This window comes from Ornithorhynchus anatinus, chromosome 5, assembly GCF_004115215.2.
Source record: "Ornithorhynchus anatinus isolate Pmale09 chromosome 5, mOrnAna1.pri.v4, whole genome shotgun sequence".
Taxonomy (NCBI): domain Eukaryota; kingdom Metazoa; phylum Chordata; class Mammalia; order Monotremata; family Ornithorhynchidae; genus Ornithorhynchus; species Ornithorhynchus anatinus.
Genome location: NC_041732.1, coordinates 58,640,416 through 58,660,150, shown reverse-complemented (window position 1 = coordinate 58,660,150; position 19,735 = coordinate 58,640,416). Strand labels below are relative to the sequence as shown.

Below are 19,735 nucleotides of genomic sequence, written 5' to 3'. Positions count from 1 at the left end.
GAACCCCAGGTGGGCCAGGGACCGTGTCTGACCTGATTACCACAGATCTACCCCGGTGCTAAGAACAATGCCCGGCCCAGAGTAAGTGCTGAACAGATACCACAGTTATTGTTATTATATGCAGGATTTTTTGTTTTTTTCCCCTTCCTCAGCCGTCTTGACAAAGGTCTGGCGTTGCTAGTGAGGGAGCGCCACACGGACCTGGTGATCATCGAGGGCATGGGCCGGGCCATCCACACCAACTACTCCGCCACGTTGCGCTGCGAGAGCCTGAAGCTGGCCGTCCTCAAGAACTCGTGGCTGGCAGACCGCCTCGGGGGCCAGCTCTTCAGCGTCATCTTCAAGTACGAAGTCCCGGCCCAGTGACCGGGTCTACTGACCGGGCGGGGGGAGGGGGCGGGGGCGGCCGCGCCGACACTTGCACTAGTTCGACTTGTCACTTGTAAAAGAATGTATTTTTCTTACCACGGGGGCCGCGAGCCCAGAGGAGATTCCGTATTTATATCGTGCTTTTCGTGGCGCGGGGCAACAATCTGACATCCTATAGAGAATGACACACAGACCTATATATATATATGTATATCACTCATATCGTTTATTTTGGTAAGTGTTTATTTTGATGCTGCAGTATTTGTGACAGAGAGACTCGACCGTCTTGTTTTGTGACCCGTTCGTATGGAAATATATTTAAATGTGAAAGAGGACGTCTCGCTTGGTCCGTGCGCCCGGCACGCTGCGGAGGGCCTGGGAGCTCCTCCCTCGAATGAAAACGGAGTCGCGTCTGCGCCGGCCTCGCTTGGGAGGTGTGGAGGCTTCGTCCTTTCCCACCAGGGAGGATTTCACTCGTGGGCTGGGGCGGAGAAAGCCATCGGCCCAGGCTTGCCGGGCCTGTGGTGGTCGGCCGCCTGCCCCGAGGCTCGACTGACCATCCGGCTTGGCACGACAGGTACCCGAGTGGGTCGGCCATTTGCTGCGTGCGGAGCTGGGCAGAACCGTTCCTTCACTCCCCCTCTTCACTCCCCCCCAAATCCTGTGCAGCGGGGCGTGGGGAGCGGGTCCGGTTGGGAAAGGCAGGTGTAGCCCGCTTTCGGATGTACCCCTCACCGGGCTGCGGGAACCGGTGCCCGCCCCCTCCAGCTGAGACCGAAGCAGCAGCGCAACTCGGTCACCAGAGTGGCCTGTGAAATAATCATTGCTAAAATAGGAGCTGGCTGCCCACTATCACTGTCGAAGGAGGATGGGGTAGGTCTGAGATTCTCCGAGTTTTAATTCACCTTAGCTTTGAAATCGTCTCCGTGGAGGAGCCGAAGCCGGTTCCGGCAAAGCCTCTTATTAACGCAGCGGGCCGGAAGCGGGGCCGTCGTCTGAAGGAACAGCAGCTCGCTTCAGCTGGACCGAGATGCTTCTAAATTCCCCCGGTTCAGCCCGGTGGCTGCCAGAGCAGAAAAATGTTTGATTTCAGACAAGGATCAAGACTTCTCCCGTGGCCCTAATCTGCCGAACGGGCTCCCTCCCACCCGCTGCTTCTCTGCACACACGAGCCCTTAGAAGCTTGAAATCTCAACAGAAAATAGGGTGCGTTTTCGGGTGGTTTTGGGTTTTTGTTTCTTTTTTAGGAAAACCTATTGTGTGTTTGAAAATTCCTCATTCCTAAACACAGATTAAGGTATTTACAAAGGCGTGGGAGGGCTGGAGAAGCTCAAGGAGCTGGCCCGGGGCAGGGTCGAGGAGTTTCAGCTTCTGAAATAAGCCCTGTTAATTGGCTTAGCTGCTGACTTAAAAACATTCCACTGGAAATGAGCCTTCACACGGAGAGCGCTGGGGAAACAGGCCAACGATCGAATGTCTCATTATCCTTGTCTTCGCTTCCGATTTTGTCTGCCCTGTACGGGTCCCGTCTCTCAGGCAACTGTAATCTGCACAGCCTTTTTGCGGTGATGGGCACCTCTAAAGTGGGGGATGCATACACCCCAAAAGAAGCGCTGTTGGTCCTTCTGCCCAGTGCTGAAAAAAAACGTTTTTTCCCCTCATGCCCAGGCCATGTACCACGTTGGGCTGCCCAAACGGCCTAGGGTGGTGACATCGGGGCTGTCGTACTCCTGGGTTCCCTGGATTGGACTACTCTCCCTCATCTTCAACACCCCGAGAACGGTGGTCCTCTCCCCAGTGCCCCACAACTTTCCACAGCCGCTTTCCCAGATGATGATGAATTTATTGAGCACTTACTGCGTGTCAAACACTGTACTAAGCGCTTGGGAAAGTACAATATAATAGACACATTCCCTGCCCACAAGGAACTTAGAGTCTAGAGACGAGCTTACAGTCTAGCGATGCGAAGTGTTTTGAAGGGTCTTGTGCTTTCCTATCCACGTTGCTCTATTTCTCTCCCCTCCTATTCAGTTTGTGGTGCCTCTTATTGGATTGCATTGCAAAAGAAGCCACCCACCGGATCTCCCTCCTCTTTCCACAAAGCCTCCCTTGGTCCCCAGCCGGCTTGGTCACGAACACCTCAGTCGCGGCTGGGTTGAGGAGATAGAGGTACGAGAGAGAGGGGGCAACGATCAGTTTGTTTTACCCCAGAAGGCAGAGGTTGGGAAGCAGCAAGGGGCATTTGGGAGGACCGGGGAAGATACCGCCCAGCTATGGGGCTGGAGTGTCTGGCCCAAAAAGAAAAAAAAAAAGCTAGTGTCCTGAAATCACTTTCAAATGACCTTTCAAGGTTCCTTCTTCCTCTGGGATCCATTCCCACAGCCCAACCGGTGCTCAGCTTCTCTGCGACCACTTAGAGGAGGCTGGTCCTGGTTGGAAGTGTTTTCCTCCCCAATCCGACCCTTCAGTGAGCCGACTGCCCTCTCCCGTCCTGGCCTCCTTGATCTCAAACCAGGCCGGTCACCGCGGACGGTCTCTGCACGGGCAGCACTTGCCAGGTAGCGATTCTAGGGAGCGTGCAGCGCCGCTAAACTACTCGTAGGCTAGGAGGAGCCGCTACTGCTGCGGTGACGAGGTTGGCTCCAAGCTCCGGCTCCCGCTCCCTGCTCACGGTTTCACCTTTTCTGGGTCCTCGTGGCTGGGGGCTGCGCCTTCTTTCCCACACAGCCGGCGGGCAACTTCCTCGGCAAAAGCAGAGCTGCGGGACTGCTGTGGGGCAAGGACCGGTAAGGGTGAACGTGGGGTTTCTGCGGCAGACCCCCCTCCTACTTTGGACGGGGTGGACCAGGGGGGCTGGACCAAGTCTCCAGGCAGAGGACTGTCCTGGGGTCTTTTCATTCATTCATTCATTTGTATTGTGTGCAGAGACCTGTCCTAAGCGCTTGGGAGAGTACAGTGTAACAAACAGACACATTCCCTGCCCACAACAAGCTGGATCAATGCTTTCAGCCCACCATCCCTCACACCTTGGAGAGTTTTGGAAAACCCTTTTATGCCTGACCGCCTACAGGGAGGATGCTGCTAAATTATTCCCCAGGTGCTCATTTGTGTTTCTGGACCTCTCAGAAAGGATGAGGCTTCTTTGGTCTCACAGCTCTGCTCCTACCTCTTTTGGCCCACTTACAGCTGACTTATTTACTTGGATCCATTAATCATATCCATTCTCCGGCTCACCCTGACAGACGCATCGATCTGTATCTCCTATAAGCTCCTCTAGGCAGGGACTCTGCCTTTTACTAGTTCTGTATATCCCCGGGGGCCTAGTATGCTTGAAGCAGCGTGGCTTATTAGATAGAGCACGGGCCTGGGAGTCGTAACGTCGTGGATTCTAATCCCAGGTCTGCCGATTGTCTGTTGTGTGAGCTTGGGCAATTCATTTCACTTCTCTGGGCCTCAATTCCCTCATCTGTAAAATGGGGGTTACAGCCCCATGTGGGACGAGGATGGTCCAATAGGATCTGCTTGTATCCATCCCAGTGCTTAGTACAGGGCCTGGCCCATAGTAAGCACTTACAAATAATAATAATAATAATGTCGGTATTTGTTAAGCGCTTACTATGGGCCGAGCACTGTTCTAAGGGCTGGGGTAGCTACAGGGTAATCAGGTTGTCCCACGTGAGGCTCACAGTTAATCCCCATTTTACAGAGGAGGTAACTGAGGCACAGAGAAGTGAAGTGACTTGCCCACAGTCACACAGCTGACAAGTGGCAGAGCTGGGATTCGAACCCATGACCTCTGACTCCCAAGCCCGGGCTCTTTCCACTGAGCCACGCTGCTTCTGTTAATGATAATACCATTACTATTCTGCTTCTGATAATGATAATAATACCACTACTATTATCATCATTATTGTTGTTGTTATTTAACAAACACATTCCCTGCCCAAAACAAGCTTATAGTCTAGTGGGAGCTAGTATTAGGCATCCTCTATATTGCAAGCTCGTTGTAAGCAGGGATTGTGTCTACTGTTGAATCGTACTCTCTAAAATGCTCTGCACACTACAAAGGCTCAATAAACACGACTGAATGAATGAGACCAAAGCGGAAAGGCTGGACCGAGGTGGAAACTCTTCCTCTAGATCCCAAGTTTTACGGTCCCGTTCTCCCGCCGACCCCAGCGGTCCCGGTCGGGTGGCAGACGGGACCGTGGTTGGGCCCCGTGGCCGAGCACCGTGACCACCCTGGGTTGCCCCGGCTCCAGGGGGGAGATCCCCACGTACCTCAGGCCGGGCGTCCACCCGACAGGTCTTCAGAGCCAGCTCCCCGACGGCCACGGCCAACCCCAGAGTCAGGCCCGCGGCCAGGATGAGGAAGGCGGGCCCCAAGCTCTGTGGGCCCAGGGAGCCCCGGCGGAGAGGCTCTTGGGGGGCACAGCTGGGCTCCCACCACTTGTGCCTCAGAGCTTCCAGGACCCCGGACTCGGCCAGCTGGAGGAGGGCGACGGACAACTCTTCGGCCCAAGGGGATCCTGGCGGGAGAGAAACGAGAGAGGGGCGATGTCAGGGAGGTGGTGCCGAGAGGAGACCAGCAATCATGGGTCAATCCACGGAGCGCCGCCTCAGCACAGAGCACTGTGCTAAGCGCTTGGGAGGGTACAATAGAAGTAAAAGGAGTCAAGTAGGTCATGGGCTCTACTCCCAGCTCCACCGCTTGTCTGTGTGACGTGGGTAAGTCGCTTCATTTCTCTGGGCTTCCGATACCTCATCTGTAAAATGAGGATTGAGACTGTGAGCCCATGTGGGACAGGGACTGTGTCCAACCCAACGCTTAGTACGGAGTCTGGCACATAGTAAGTGCTTAACAAATACCACAGTTATTATTATTACTATTATTATTATTAAAAGCCACAATCATTGTCCACAGCAAAGTCAGGCAACCCTTAGGGGGGCCCAGCAAACTCGACCAAGAAACAGCAGAATAGAAAACTTAAAAACTTACAGGAGCACAGCAAACTACCAGATTTCCTGTAGACTGTAAGCTTCTTGTGGGCAGGAGACGTGGCTTTCAACTCTGTTATATTGTAGTCTTCATTCAGTACTATTTATTGAGTGCTTACTATGTGCAGAGCACTGTACTAAGCGCTTGGAATGTACAATCCCTGCCCATTGATGGGCTTACAGTCTAGTCGGGGGAGAGGGACAAAACCAAGACAATAGCAATAAATAGAATCAAGGGGATGTACACCTCATTAACAAAATAAATAGGGTAATAAAAATATATACAAATTAGCATAGTGCTGAGGGGAGGGGAAGGGAGAGGGGGAGGAGCAGAGGGAAAAGGGGGAAAGGGGACTTAGCTGAGGAGAGGGGAGGGGCAGGGCAGAGAGGCAGCAGAGTCTTCCTAGAGGTTAGTACAGTGCTCTAGACGCAATAAATGCTCAATAAATAGATTATCAAGAAACAGCACAGAGAGAATTAAAGCAGCACCTACAGAGGCACTGCAAACAAAAAACAGCCCTTTTACCTGAAACACTCAACAGTCCCCTGAAAACAAGTAAGATCCTAAGTGATTCTGTCACCGGATCCTTGTGGAGGAGTGGTAGGATGGACGTTTTCTTGACCTGAATAATCTGGTTGGTTGGTTTGGCTAAATTGTACTTCAGACATCGGATTTAGAGAATTTTCTGGGCTAGAACCAGCCAGGGAGCTTTACAATGGGCAAAAATGGACTGCTTCTAGTGTTGGAGAGAATCGGTGTGTGTGAATCTGTATTTGTGAGTATGAATGTGTATGTGTGTATGAATCTGTTCTTGTATGTGTAATTCTGTGTATGTATCTGTATTTGTGTGTGAATGTTTCACTTGTGTGTCAATCATATTTATTGAGCGCTTACTATGTGCAGAGCAGTGTACTAAGCGCTTGGGAGAATATACTAATCAACTATTCATTTTTTAAAGGTATTCATTAAGCGATTACTATGTTCCAGGCACTGTACTAAGCAGTGGGGTAGATTCATTCATTCATTCAATAGTATTTATTGAGCACTCACTATGTGCAGAGCACCGTACTAAGCGCTTGGAATGTATAATTCGGCAACAGATGGAGACAATCCCTGCCCAGTGACGGGCTCACGGTCTAAACGGGGGAGCCGGACAGTAGAGCAAAACAGAACAAAACGAAACAAGACAACATCATCAAGATAAATGGAATCAAGGAGATATACACCCCATTAAAATAAATAGGGTAATAAATATATACAAATGAGCACAGCCTCAAAGCCTCTAGACTGAAATGTTGAAGGATGGATTGGGGTTTTTTTTGGCTCCTGTGGTTGAGCCCCCTGGACTCCTAGACCCCTTGATCCCTCTGACTCTCTGAACCCCCTTGCCCCCTGACCTCCCCCCCACCGTACCCCAGCCCCGGACCAGTCTCCCTGACTCCTTCACCCCGCCCATCCCCAAAGAAACGTTGGCAGCTTGGTCCCCCCACCACCTCTTGAACCCCCAAGCCTCCACCCAACGCCAGGACGTATCCGAGCCACCCCTGAAAACCTGACCTTTGGTGGTGGCAAGGCTGAGCCCCCTCAGGACAGTGACATCAGGGAGCCGAACCAGGCCGCAGTGTCTGGCCACCGCCAGGTCCAAGGAGACGGTCTCCCCGATGAGCGCGTAATTTGAACTCAGGACTCGCTCAACACCCTCCTCATGCGAGCTGACCAGGGCCCGGCCCTGCTGGCGCTCCATGCGCTCCAGGACCATCCTATGGAGAGGGTCCTTGGAGCTCTACATCCAGAGAGAGAGAAAGAGAGAGAAAAGTCAGGCGTCCTCCTCCTGGCCCCCTGAGACAAAGATTGGAGCCTGGAGGCTGGAAGCTGGAAATCCGAGGCCTGCCGCGCTCTCCAGAGACCCCGTTTCGGATGGCGTGAGACCCGAGCGAGACATCTGGCTGCCGACATAAGTCTGAACCGACTCTTCTAGCTGTCTGGGCCCACAGCCTCCTGAACCCAGGGGGTGGGGGGGTGGGAAAGTCCAGCTCGACCCTTACCCCGGGCTGAGGGTGCTGCAGGGAGAAGGGGGGAGGAACTAGTGGAGCAGGGCCACAAAAGGGGCAGGGTGCTGGAGTGCTGAGTGAAGAAAAGGGGAAAAGCAGCCAAGGAGTTGGACAGAGCAGGGAGCACTGAAGGAGAGAAGTGCTAGGCCCAGGACAGTGATGGGAAAACACGTTTCCCCCGCAACCTATTTCTGTCAATTATTCTATTCTCCTTTAAAGCCTTATCAAAGGCACATCTCCTCCAAGAGGCCTTCCCTGACTAAGCCCTCCTTCCTCTTCCACTCCCTTGTGCATCGCCCTGACTTACCAACTGACTTACTTCATTCAATCGTATTATTGAGCCCTTGCTGTGTGTACTAAGTGCTTGGGAAAGTACAGTACAACAATAAACAGTGACATTCCCCGCAGCGGCCAGTGTCCACACCTGGAAGAATTGATGCGTGGAGGAGCCGTTGATGGTGCCGAACTCCATGACCTTCTGCCCGATCAGGTCTTCGAAGGAGTTGACCGGACCCTGCTCGGCCGGGGAGCGCAGCAAAGCGGACAGGCTGGCCGCGTATACCGACAGCACCAAGGCCGCAAATACCCACCAGGTGGTGGCCACCAGTCGCACGGAGACGGCCTTGAACTGCGGCCCGGGACCTGGCCAGTAATGACGATAATGGTGGTGTTCAGCGCTTACTATGTGCCAAACACTATTCTCAATGCTGGGGTAGATAACGAGCTAATCAGGTTGGACACAGTTCCTGTCCCACATGGGGCTGACAGCCTTAATCTCCATTTTACAGATTGGGTAACTGAAGCCCAGAGAAGTGAAGTGACTTGGCCAATGTCACAGAGCAGACAAGTGGAGGAGCTGGGATTAGAACCCAAGTCCTTCTGACTCCCAGGCCCTTGCTCTACCCGCTGAGCCATGCTGTTTCTCACAGGGTGGGGAGTGGCGGGGCAGGAAGAATCGTAATCGTGGGGTTATCCGATAAGTGCTTACTTGGTGCCGAATACTGTGATATGAGCTGGGGTGGACACAAGATCATCAGGTCGGACACGGGCTCTGTCCCACCTGGGGCTTACAGTCTAAGGGAAAACAGGTTTTGAATCCCCCATTTACAGATGAGAAAACGGAAACACAGGAAAATTAAATGACTTGCCCAAATTCACATAGCCAGTTGGAACCCAGGTCTTCTGAACTCCAGAGAGTAATGGAGAGGTCCATTTCCCTTCTCCACCACTCTTCTCCATTACCATTCTCTGGGTAAATCAGTCCATTTTCCCAGGGAAAATGTCCCTGGGTATCAGGACTGACAGAAAGAGGCAAATCGAGATCAAATTCCTAATTTTTTTTTTTAATGCAAGGGGGTTCTCCAGAACAAGACGGAGGAACCCACCAGGCTGTAAGTTGTCCTGAAAACAAGCACTGGCCCAAACCCAGGGGAAATGGATCAGAGGTGCCTGGTGGTCTCATTTATCTGGCCGCTGACCTCTCACCCACCTCTTGCCTCCGTCCCGGAAGGTCCTCCCTCTTCATATCTGAGAGATAATTACTCTTTCCACCTTCAGAGCCGTGTTGAAGGCACATCTCCTAGAGGCCTTCTCTGACTAAGACCTCCTTTCCTCTTCTCCCACTCCCTTCTGCTTCACCCCGATTTGCTCCCCGTATTCACCACCTCCGCCCCCAGCCCCGCAGCAGTTTATGTAAACATCCGTAATGTATTTATTCATATTAATGTCTGCCTCCCCCTCTAGACTGTGAGCTAGTTGTGGGCAGGGAATAAGTCTACCAACTCTGTTGTACCGTCCTCTCCCAAGCACTTAGTACAGTGCTCTGCACACAGTAAGTGCTCAATAAATGTGATTGATTGATTGATAGAACTGGATGTGGCTGCATTTTTGGCTTTTCCCCCGGGTGAGAGAGTTTCTGAGGACTTTTTGTCCGAGGGTCCGTGGAGACTGACTGGGAGGGGCACCTGAGTGGGGCCAAGACCAATTACTGGAGTAGTATTTTGGGCGAGGGGTTTAGGGTTAGGGTTGGGTGGTGGCTGGATGATTTTAACCCCAACCAGGTGGAAATCTTCAAGGGCTGTCTCGGAGAGTGGAACACCCAACCCGGTCTGGGGCCAGAGTTTGATTTCTGCGGTTAGAACCACCAAGCTCCCAGGCCCATACAGACTCCAGGGACAATTGGGGGAACCTGAGAACCACCAGCCCCACACATGGAGACCTGGCATGGAGATCTGGCATGGAAACCTGGAGTCCCTCACCTTGCAGGGCGTAGGCTCCAGCCCCGTAACACAGACTGTCCAGGAAGGATGGATTCTGCTTGTCACTGTGGGATCCCGTCAACTCACTGGGGCTCAGCCTGTGGAAACAAGGAAGGAAGAGGGGGGTGACACTGAGGGTTTTCCCTCCATCCTTCCCCCACAGAAAATTCTCAGATCCAGGTCCAGAAATCAGCATTTCTGGGGACGGATGGTCAGGCCTTGCTCTTTTGGTGTCTTGTTTTTTTCACCTGTAAACAGCCCACAGAACTTCTCCCCCAGGTCCTTACCACACCTGTCCTTCAAAGAACCTTGACCCCACTCACCGCACCCCAAAGAAGAGAAGGCGGTGGGAGGCCGGCTCTGACATCCCCAGATTACAGATTCTGAATTCTGTGGGTTCAACCTTCCCAACATTGCTAAAATCTGCACTTTCCTCTCCAAACTGCTACCACATTAATTCAAGCACTCATCCTAATCTGCCTTGATTACTGCACTAGCCTCCTTGCTGACCTCCCTGCCTCCTGTCTCTCCCCACTCCAGTCCCTACTTCACTCTGCTGCCCAGAACATTTTTCCACAAAAACAGTCGGGCCGTGTTTCCCCACGCCTCATTAACCTCCAGTCATTGCCGATTCACCTCCGCATCAAACCGAAACTCCTCAGCATTGGCTTTAAAGCACTCGACCACTTCGACCCCTCCTTCCTCACCTTTCTGCTTTCCTACTACAACCCAGCCTATATACTATACTCCTTTATTGCCAACCTACTCACTTTTCTTCAATCTCCCCTATCTCGCCACCAGCATCTCACCGACATCCTGCCTCTGGCTTGTAATGACCTCCTTCTTCATATCCCAACAGACAATTACTCTCCTTCCATTCAAAGCCTAACTGAAGGCACAGCTCCTCCAAAAACTAAGCCCTCATTTCCTTTTCTCCCACTCTTTTCTGTGTTGCCCTGATTTATTCCTTTCTTTCACCCCCACCCTCAACCCAGTACTTACATACTTTAACTGATTTATTTATATTAATGTCCCCTCTAGACTGTGTTGGTTGTGGACTGGGAATGTAACTGTTATATTAGAATATTGTACTTTTCCTAGGGCTTAATAATGTTGGTATTCGTTAAGCACTTACTGCGTGCAGAGAGAGCACCGTTCTAAGCGCTGGGGTAGATACAGGGGAATGAGGTTGTCCCCCGTGAGCTCACAGTCTTCATCCCCATTTTACAGATGAGGAAACTGAGGCACAGAGAAGTGAAGTGACTTGCCCACAGTCACACAGCTGACAAGGGGCAGAGTCGGCATGCAGTAAGCACTCAATAAATATGATTGGTTGATTGGGATCCCAGAAAAGTCCAGTCACTTCCCAGAGGCTACCCAGCATAACACAAGTAGAATTGGAACTAGAATTCAGTTCCATCCTCTACCCAGCCAGACCCCACTTTCCCCATAAGGGCCTCCAGAAACAGACTCGAGTGCTTTCTAACCTAACCTGTCTTCCTTCTGTCCATCCACAGTTTTCCACAGTTGTAATCTAAGACCATTCCTTCCTTTTCGGCCCTCAAGGACAAGAACAAGTAGTCAGTGTCCTCGGTACAAGCCCTTCCAAGACTGGAAATTTATTCCCATAGGAAGCTGTACAGGCTCGAATCATTAGCAGGATCCAAGGGGACAGATGAATGGATGGATGGATGGATGGATGGATGGATGGATGGATGGATGGATGGATGGATGGACAAGGGATCAATCTGGGTCACTAGAGGGAGAGTCAGAGATCGAGAGAAGAGAGTCTGGGATGGTGGTCGGCCTGAATTGAGTCACTTAAGGGAAGTCCGGGATGGAAAAGGGAGAGTCAAGCGTTTTGGATGGTCCCACTGGGTCACTGGGGAAGAGTCAGGGATGGAGAGGGGAAAGTCAGGGGTCTTGGATGGTCCGGGCTGCACCACTGGGGAGGAATTGGGGATGCAGAGGGCAGAGTTAGGAAGGGTAGAGAGTAGGAGCAGGAGAGCCCGTGGGGTTCAACCTTTACCTGGCTGTGATGAATAGCCCCAGACAGGTGAGCAGGTAGGCGGCCACGATCCCAGCCCATGTCTCTCCGCTAAAGGGACTGAGCAGGCAGAAGGAGCCGCTTTGGGGGCTGGGATTCTCCCGGCGCAGGATTCCAATGCCGGTGTACAGGAAGGGAGTGGTGAAGGACACCACTTGTCCGCGAGCCGCAGTCATCGTCAACGGGGCCAGGGCCACCGTGGCCTCCTGGAGGTGGAGGGAGAGAGAAAGGGAGAGAGTCACGGGGGCAGTCTGGATAATCCCCACTCCTGAAGACTGGGGTTATAGGCCAAACACTCCCCTGGACTCCAAACTCCCCCTTGCTTCCCCATACTCCCTGAGCTGGAGACCCCAGACTCTGCAGCCAGCTTTCCATCCCTCTGGAAGAGCCGCCCCGGAGCAGGCGGAAGGGGCAGTGGGGAGAGATGAGGAATGGGTTTTCAGTGAGACCGCCTGAGCAGGATGCTGGGACTTGAGCAGGAGGGCAGGAGGGAAGCTGGAAGGTCACCCTCCACTCCTACCCCACCCTCCAGGGCTGGCTTCCGGGGCCCTTTTTGCACCTTAAGCCTAGACCTACCATCGTACCCTAAGGTGTGAGTCCCTCCCTGGGGGCTGAGGGTGCAGACCTCTGACCCAGGTGGATCCTTTGCAGATAGATGATCATTGTGGAGGAAGGGACTGAAAGCCCGTCAATGGGCATGGACTGTCTCTGTGGCCGATTTGCACATTCCAAGCGCTTAGTACAGTGCTCTGCACATAGTAAGCACTCAATAAATACTATTGAATGAATGAATTAGGCTCACCGGGGGCCCTTGCAGAGCATTCTGCCCCTCGAGGGCCCGGGGATAGGCCTCCCACCCTCTTACCTGCCGCTCCAGTTCCCCGATGAGGCCGGTCCAGTGTCCGCTGGCCCCAGTCCTCCCATACTGGCCATCCCGGACCAGCTGCAGCTGAGGGTCAAAGTGCAGCAGTGCCGACAGCTGATTCAGCAGGTCCACAAGGAAGCCCTGCAGCTCTGAGCCTCGGGACATCACAAAGGGGTCGGCCTGCAGGGCAGAGCGGGGGTACACTCTGGGTGCACTCTGTCTGGCACTGGGGACCCTGCACCCCAGCCTCTCTCTCTCCCTCCTTCCCCCGATCCCCCCATAACCATGGAGTTATGGGTGCTTCTGGGTCAAGCATAGGGATAAGTGTTTCCAGGAAGGAAATGAGCCAGGGCAATGAGGAGGATAATAATAACGAGGAGTCAGAGGCAGTGGGTTCTAATCCCGGTCACTTGTCAGGAGTGTGACTTTGGGCAAGTCACTTAACTTCTTCTGTGCCTCAGTTACCTCATCTTTAAAATGGGGATTAAGACTGTGAGCCCTACGTGGGACAACCTGATTACCTTGTATTTACACTGCTTAGAACAGTGTTTGGCACGTAGTAAGCACTTAACAAATACCATAATAATTATTATCATTTTTATCTGTCAAACCAGTATTCCCAACTGGACTGGCCAGGGATGAGAGGAGCTGCTGGGGATTTCATCCCTTGACCCATGGGGATTTGGGGAGGGAAGGAAAGGAAGCCCCATGGGGCTTATGTTCCCCACAGGGCTCCCACCATAACCCAGACCCCGCCCCTTCCCCTCTCCCTCCCCCACGTGCAGGTACAGGCTGGTACCAGTATGGTGGTCACCGTCAGCTCCTCCTGCTTCTCAGCAGCCACCTGCAATGGGGAGCAAGGGGAGGGTGAGGGTGGGGTGATGGAAGGTGGAGGGGGAGGAGGAAGAGGGGGAGGGAGAGGGCATCAGGGGAGGGGTGGGGAAGGGAAGAACCAGCCCCACTCCCTCCCAGCCCCCTGCCCATGCTGCCAGCTGGAGACAGAGCCTCCTGGAGCCCAGTAGACAAGCAGGAGGAGACCAGCTGGGCGCCGTAGGTGCAGGGGCATGGAAGTAGGGGGAGGAGACCTGCCCACTGCCCTCCGAACAGGCTCAGTTAGCCACCAAGAGCCCCCTCTCCAGTCCCCGAGTGAGTCGCACCAATCAGCGCTCCTTTCCAGCGGCTAGACATTGGTCTTACCTTGCTGGCGACCACCATGGGCTCCTCTGCTCCTGAAATCAGGACAACAACTTCGGGTCATTGAACTGTAAGCAAATCGCTACCATCACTATAATTACCGGTATCACCTGCTGTGTGTATATGGAGCCCTGTCCTGGACGCCTGCTCTGGACTGAGTCTTATTTTGGGCGCTTGCTGGGTACTGAGCCTGTCCTAGATGCCTGCTGTGTGTGTGGAGTTTGTCCTGGGCGTCTGCTGTGTGTGAAAACTTTTCCTGGACACCCGCTGTGTGCTGAGCCCTGTCCTGGATGACTGCTGTGTGTGGAGCCTTTCCTGGATGTCTGCTGTGCGCGGAGACTGTCCTGGACGCCTGCTGTGTGCTGAGACCCGTCCCGGATGCTCAGCGCTGTGTGCAGTGGGCACTCGGGAGACACACAGCAGCTATAAATGGCTCCATCGTTCACTGCCTCAGTACCACCTTCTTGGTAGGTTTGTTATAAGGAAGAAATAGGAGCAATTTTTGGCTTCCTGGCCTGGGAAACATCTATGTTCTGTGGGGTGGGAGGGGATGTTAAGAGGTCTACCCTCCTGACTCAGGGCAACACCTCTTAACATCCCTTCCCACCCCACAGAACATAGGGAATATCTCCTGGTTTAGAGATGGGTTCTCCAGGTGTCCATCAGCAATCCCTCTCCCTCCCCACTGCAGGTCTCAAGGCCCCTAAGCAGAGGTCTGGGCTTTTAGGAGTTTAAAAGGGAAATGCCGGGAGCTGGGGGATTGAGACAATCCGATGCCCTCCCGCGTCTTCCCCTCTCGGGCTGACCAAGGGCGTCGTCTGCCTGCAGAGCATTCTCACTAGCTCTAGACGGAGTGGTGGGGAGTAGGGGGGGCTAGGTTGCCGAGGGGAAGGAGATGGGCTAGGGTGGGGCGGCCTCTTTGCAGGGGTGAGGGTGGAGGGGGTCCTGGGAGGGAGGCGTTCCGCTCTGTCCTTTCCCACTCTCCGCTCTCTGGCTGAACTCCATGGCCACAGTGGACACAAAACCTGCTTTCTCCCCAGAGCAGTGACGGCCCCGGGCTTGGGGAGGAAGGGGAACAAAGACGTTTCTTGTCGCTGGTCCAGGCCTGGCGCCGGCTCCAGCTGAAGAGCCGCTGGAGGCCAGGAGAGCGGAGCCAGAAAAGGCCCCCAGCGCTGGGCCCGGGGCCAGGGCCAACCTCTTCTGAACTTGGGGGGTTGTACAGGGGAGCAGGGGAGGGGTGCGCCTTGTCTCCACCCGCTCTGTTTCTTCGCTCTCTCTGCCTGCTCAGTCCCTGCACTACCCCTGCACTGTCCACCTGCACCATCTCTGTGCTGTCCCCGCCCACCTGTGCCATCTCTGCACTGTCCCTGCTCTGACCACCTGTGCCATCCCTGCTGTCCACCTGCACCATCCCTGCGCTACCCCTGTCCTGCTCCCCCGTGCCATCTCACCCTTTGTGGGCGGGGAATGGGTCTCTTGCTTCAGTGGTAATTTCCCAAGTGCGTCCTTTACTTCTAGTGTCTCTGTGCCATCTCTAGCCTGGCCTGGCCTGGCCTCCTGTGCCCGAGATGGTCGGTGTGCATCTCCAGCTCTGAATGTGGCTTCTGGCCCTGATTCCCCAGGGCCGCACCGCGGATAACAGTCCTCCCTAGCAGAGTCCCTCACGGTCCGGAGCGCCCTCGCTCCTCCTGGCTCTCCAGGGAGACCAACCGAATAGACACCATAGTCTCAGGGTCTCCTGGCCCTACAGCAGGAGAGAGAGAGGTGAGGAGTGAGGAGGCACTGAGAACCAGCACTCTCTGGGAGGACTCAGTTTCCCATTTGCACGTCCACTCCACCCCTCCCCTACAGAGAACAGGGATTTTGTTTGTCTGTTATCGTATTTAATAATAACCATAATAACTTTGTTATTATGCTTACCGTGCTTACTAAGTGCTTACTATGTGCCAAGTACTGTTCTAAACTCTGGGGTAGATTCAAGGTAGTCAGGTTGGACACAGTCCCTTTCCCACGTAGGGCTCACGCTCTTAATCCCCTATTTACAGATGAGGGAACTGAGGCCCAGAGAAGCGAAGCGATTTACCCAAGGTCACACAGCAGACATGTGGAGGAACTGGGATCAAAACCCATGAACTTCTGACTCCCAAGTCTTTGCCCTATCCACTATGCCACACCGCTCCTCACACTTACTGTCAGGCGCTGTACTAAGTGCCGGGATAGATACAAGCTAGTCAGGATGGAAAAGTCCCTGTCCCACATGGAGCTCACGGTCTTAATCCCCAGTTTGCAGATAAGTTAACTGAGGCCCAGAGAAGTGAGGTGACTTGCACAAGGTCACACAGCAGACAAGAGGCAGAACCAGTTTAGAAGTCCAGATCCTTCTGACTCCCAGGCCCATGCTCTAGGTTGCTTTTCAAAGTTACCTTGCTTTTCAAGATCGCTACGTTGCTTGTCAAGGATGTCCAGCACGCGGTCGGACTCGACTCGCTCACCGCGCTGAGCAGTGGGTGGAGCCTGGGGCTGGAGGTCGGGAAGATGGGGGATGACACGGACACAGACACAGATTGACCCTGCGCAGACACGGGTGAAGTTGTGCCGGGGGGGCTGGGGACCCTCTCCGGGACAGCTCACCTGTTCTCCCGGGTCCTCCCTCTAGCAGAGCCACCGCAGCCCAGAAGTAGCAGAGACCGGTGAGCCCCATGGTGTCTGGAAGGCCCCCACGACCACCCTGTTGGGAGACAAAAAAAAGAGAGCCCCAGGGTCTCGGACCAGGTTAACCACCCCATCGGGTGGTGCCCCTGCCCCCCGGGAGCTCCCGGGGTCCTCCAGGGATACTGACCCCAGGGCTGGGGATGCCGGGTCAATCTGGGAAGGCTTCCCAGGGGTGGTGGCCCACGTGGCGGTTTAAGTGGGAGGCAGCCTGTGTCCAGAAGCTCGGAGCTGGAGAGGAGGTGGGTAGAGGAGGTGATCTTGGGCGGAGCAGCAGCTGGAGGAGGCCGAAAGGAAAGGTAAGGGCCGAGGGAAGGGGTCAGGGTTCGAGCCGGAAGAGGCTCGACAGACAGACACATACACACACTCACAAATAGGACTAAAAAGGAGACACGGAAACATACTCAAGCACACATACACACACACATATATTGACGTAAGTACAAAGACAGACAAGCGCAAACACATGGCCACTTGTACACATCCATGCACGCACATATAGGTCTAAAAAAGGACAGAAACACACAAACACACAGACATTCATACGAAGACAGACAAGCACAAATACACGGCCACTTCATTCATTCATTCATTCTTTCATTCAATCAATCAATCGCATTTATTGAGCGTTTACTGTGTGCAGAGCACTGTGCTAAGCGCTTGAAAAGTACAATAGAGCAATAAAGAGAGGCAATCCCTGCCCACACTTGAATACACACACACACGTATACGCTCACAAAAACACACACACACCCAAAAGGACACGTGCACACCCTCGCACACGTGGAAGCGCTCAGAGGGAAAGACAGGCACACACACATACCCACATACACACACATACGTATGCATGCATGCACACAGAAACAAGTGTCCACAACAGTACTGAATAACAACCGAGGGGCAGCAGAGGCATGAAGCGATGCCCCGGAGGCAGGAAGCCTGCAAAGTCATCCCAATATTCCTCTTTATTGGGGTGACAGCGGCTGCCTTTATGGGAAGGTGGGGCTCTGGGCAGGGGGAAGAGGAGTTTCTAAGGCTCCCAGTTGCCCCCTGGGATTCAGCCTCCCCCCCACCTTCAAACCCAACCCAACATGAGCACACACACACACACTTTCTCTCTCTCTCTCTCTCTCCTGGACACTGTAGGCAGAGAATGTGTCTGTTCTCTGTGCCTCAGTTCCTCACCTGTCAAATGGGGATTAAAAATAATAATAATAATAATAATAATGATGTTGGCATTTGTTAAGCGCTTACTATGTGCAGAGCACTGTTCTAAGCACTGGGCTAGATACAGGGTAATCAGGTTGTCCCACGTGAGGCTCACAGTTAATCCCCATTTTACAGATGAGGTAACTGAGGCACAGAGAAGTGAAGTGACTTGCCCACAGTCACACAGCTGACAAGTGGCGGAGCTGGGATTCGAACCCATGACCTCTGACTCCCAAGCCCGGGCTCTTTGATTAAGACTGTGAGCCCCTCGTGGGACAACCGATTACCTTGACTCTACCCCAGCACTTAGAACAGTGCTTGGCACGTAGTAAGCGCTTAACAAATAGCATCATTATTATTATTGTTGCTGTTGTACTGTACTCCCCCAAGCGCTTAGTACTGTGCTGTGCAAACAGTAAGCGTTCAATAAATGCGATTGAATGCATGGATGGACCTTTCTCGTCCCTCCGGGACGCCCCCCCACTCTGCAGAGCGGAAAACTGCTTCTCGAAACGACCCCAGGCCCGGGTGCTTAGAGGTGAAACGGTTAACTCTCCAGCCCTCCCCTTGCCCCTCTGCCCAGGGCGCTACCCCTCACCCTCTCCTGCTTCCTAACAGTGAATCAGACCCTCATCCTCCCTCCGCCTCGGACTCCCACGGACCCCCCTGCTCGCTTCTAGAGAAGCAGCGTGCCTTAGTGGCAAGATCCCGGGCTTGGGAGTCAGAGGTCCTGGGTTCCAATCCTGCCTCCGCCACTTGTCGGCTGTGTGACTTTGGGCAAGTCACTTCACTTCTCTCTGCCTTTAGTTACCTCATCTGTAAAACGGGGATTAAGACTGTTAGCCCCGCGTAGGATAATAATAATTATGGTATTTGTTAAGCGCTTACTATGTGCCAACCACAGTTCTAATCGCTGTTAATCTGTTTACCCTTGTGTCTACCCCAGCTCTTAGAAGCAGCGTGTCTTAGTGGAAAGAGCCCGGGCTTGGGAGTCGAGGGTCGTGGGTTCTAATTCCGGCTCCGCCACTTGTCAGCTGTGTGACTTTGGGCAGGTCACTTCACTGTGCCTCAGTTCCCTCATCTGTTAAATGGGGATTAAGACTGTGAGCCCCACCTGGGACAACCTGATTACCTTTCATCTACCCCAGCGCGTAGAACAGTACTTGGCACCTAGTGAGCCTTTAACAAATACCACTATTATTATTTATTACTATTCTACCAATCCCCCAAGCCCCCCGCCCCAACACGCCCCTCACCGGGCCCCCTTCTGAGGGGCTTCCCACCTACTCCCAGCTACGTGCTGGCCACCAACAGCTGGGAGTTGGTGGGGGGGGGGTACCTACCTGACACCCCAAAAGCCCTCGCCGACTGTCGGTGGAAGAAGCGGCCTCCAGACACCCCAATATATACCTCCCCCCCCTCCTCCCGCTGCGGGGAAGGTCGGGGTGGGGAGGGGGCGGAGGGCCGCGGGATTGGAGGAGACCCTCGGGGCCGCCCAGATAGTAGCAGGGTAGAAAGGGAGGAGGGCGAGAGAGGGAGGGGTGGGAAGGGAGAGGGGAGGAGGGGGCGAAGTGGAGAGGAGAAGGTCTTGGGGGTCTTGGCAGCAGGCCGGATCAGGGTTGGATCTGAAACCGGCATTCCACAGCTCGGACAACCCGGGGGAGAGGGGAGCGTTCCGACCAACCCAGCCGGCAGGCCCAACTTGTCCTGGCCCGGGTAAAGAGGAAGCCCCCCCGTCCCTCTCCCCGCCCTTCGCCCACTCTGACAGTTTGGATTCCACCCACGTCCCCATCTCGCAAATGGGGTTGGAGCCAGTCCCTGTCCCACGTGGGGCTCACAGTCTCAATCCCCATTTTAGAGATGAGATAACTGAGGCACAGAAAAGTGAAACGACTTGCCCACGGTCACACAGCAGACAGGTGGCGGAGGAGGGATTAAAACCCAAGCCTTTCTGACTCCCAGATCCGTGCTCTATCCACCACGCCATGCTTCTTCTCTCTATTGACCAGTGGGGGCCAGTACCCCCTGGGTTCC

At 53.9% G+C, this 19,735-nt stretch overlaps 2 protein-coding genes across 3 annotated transcripts in view; one reads left to right on the top strand and one right to left on the bottom strand.

Annotated features, from left to right (window-relative positions):
- Positions 1-699, top strand: part of PANK4 (pantothenate kinase 4 (inactive)) — a 44,797-nt gene extending 44,098 nt beyond the window's left edge. The window contains exon 19 of the mRNA XM_029065160.2: positions 153-699. Coding sequence (XP_028920993.1) covers positions 153-366 — 214 coding nt within the window. The 3' untranslated portion in view covers positions 367-699. The remainder of the gene's footprint in view (positions 1-152) is intronic.
- Positions 595-19,141, bottom strand: LOC100088095 (probable glutamate receptor). Of its 2 annotated transcripts, XM_029065161.2 has the most exons (12): positions 19,045-19,122; positions 16,623-16,769; positions 16,415-16,511; positions 13,787-13,818; positions 13,389-13,433; positions 12,590-12,769; positions 11,707-11,930; positions 9,678-9,775; positions 7,844-8,061; positions 6,926-7,151; positions 4,651-4,898; positions 595-3,138 (listed from the first exon to the last, which is right to left on the bottom strand). In XM_029065161.2, the coding sequence occupies exons 3-12, from the start codon at positions 16,482-16,484 to the stop codon at positions 3,037-3,039; spliced, it is 1,443 nt and encodes a 480-aa protein (XP_028920994.1). In that variant the 5' UTR covers positions 16,485-16,511; positions 16,623-16,769; positions 19,045-19,122; the 3' UTR covers positions 595-3,036. The 2 variants fall into 2 exon arrangements, with proteins under 2 accessions (XP_028920994.1, XP_039767983.1); XM_039912049.1 differs by lacking the exon at positions 13,389-13,433 and having other exon boundaries at positions 19,045-19,141.
- Between the last annotated feature and the right edge of the window lie 594 nt (positions 19,142-19,735).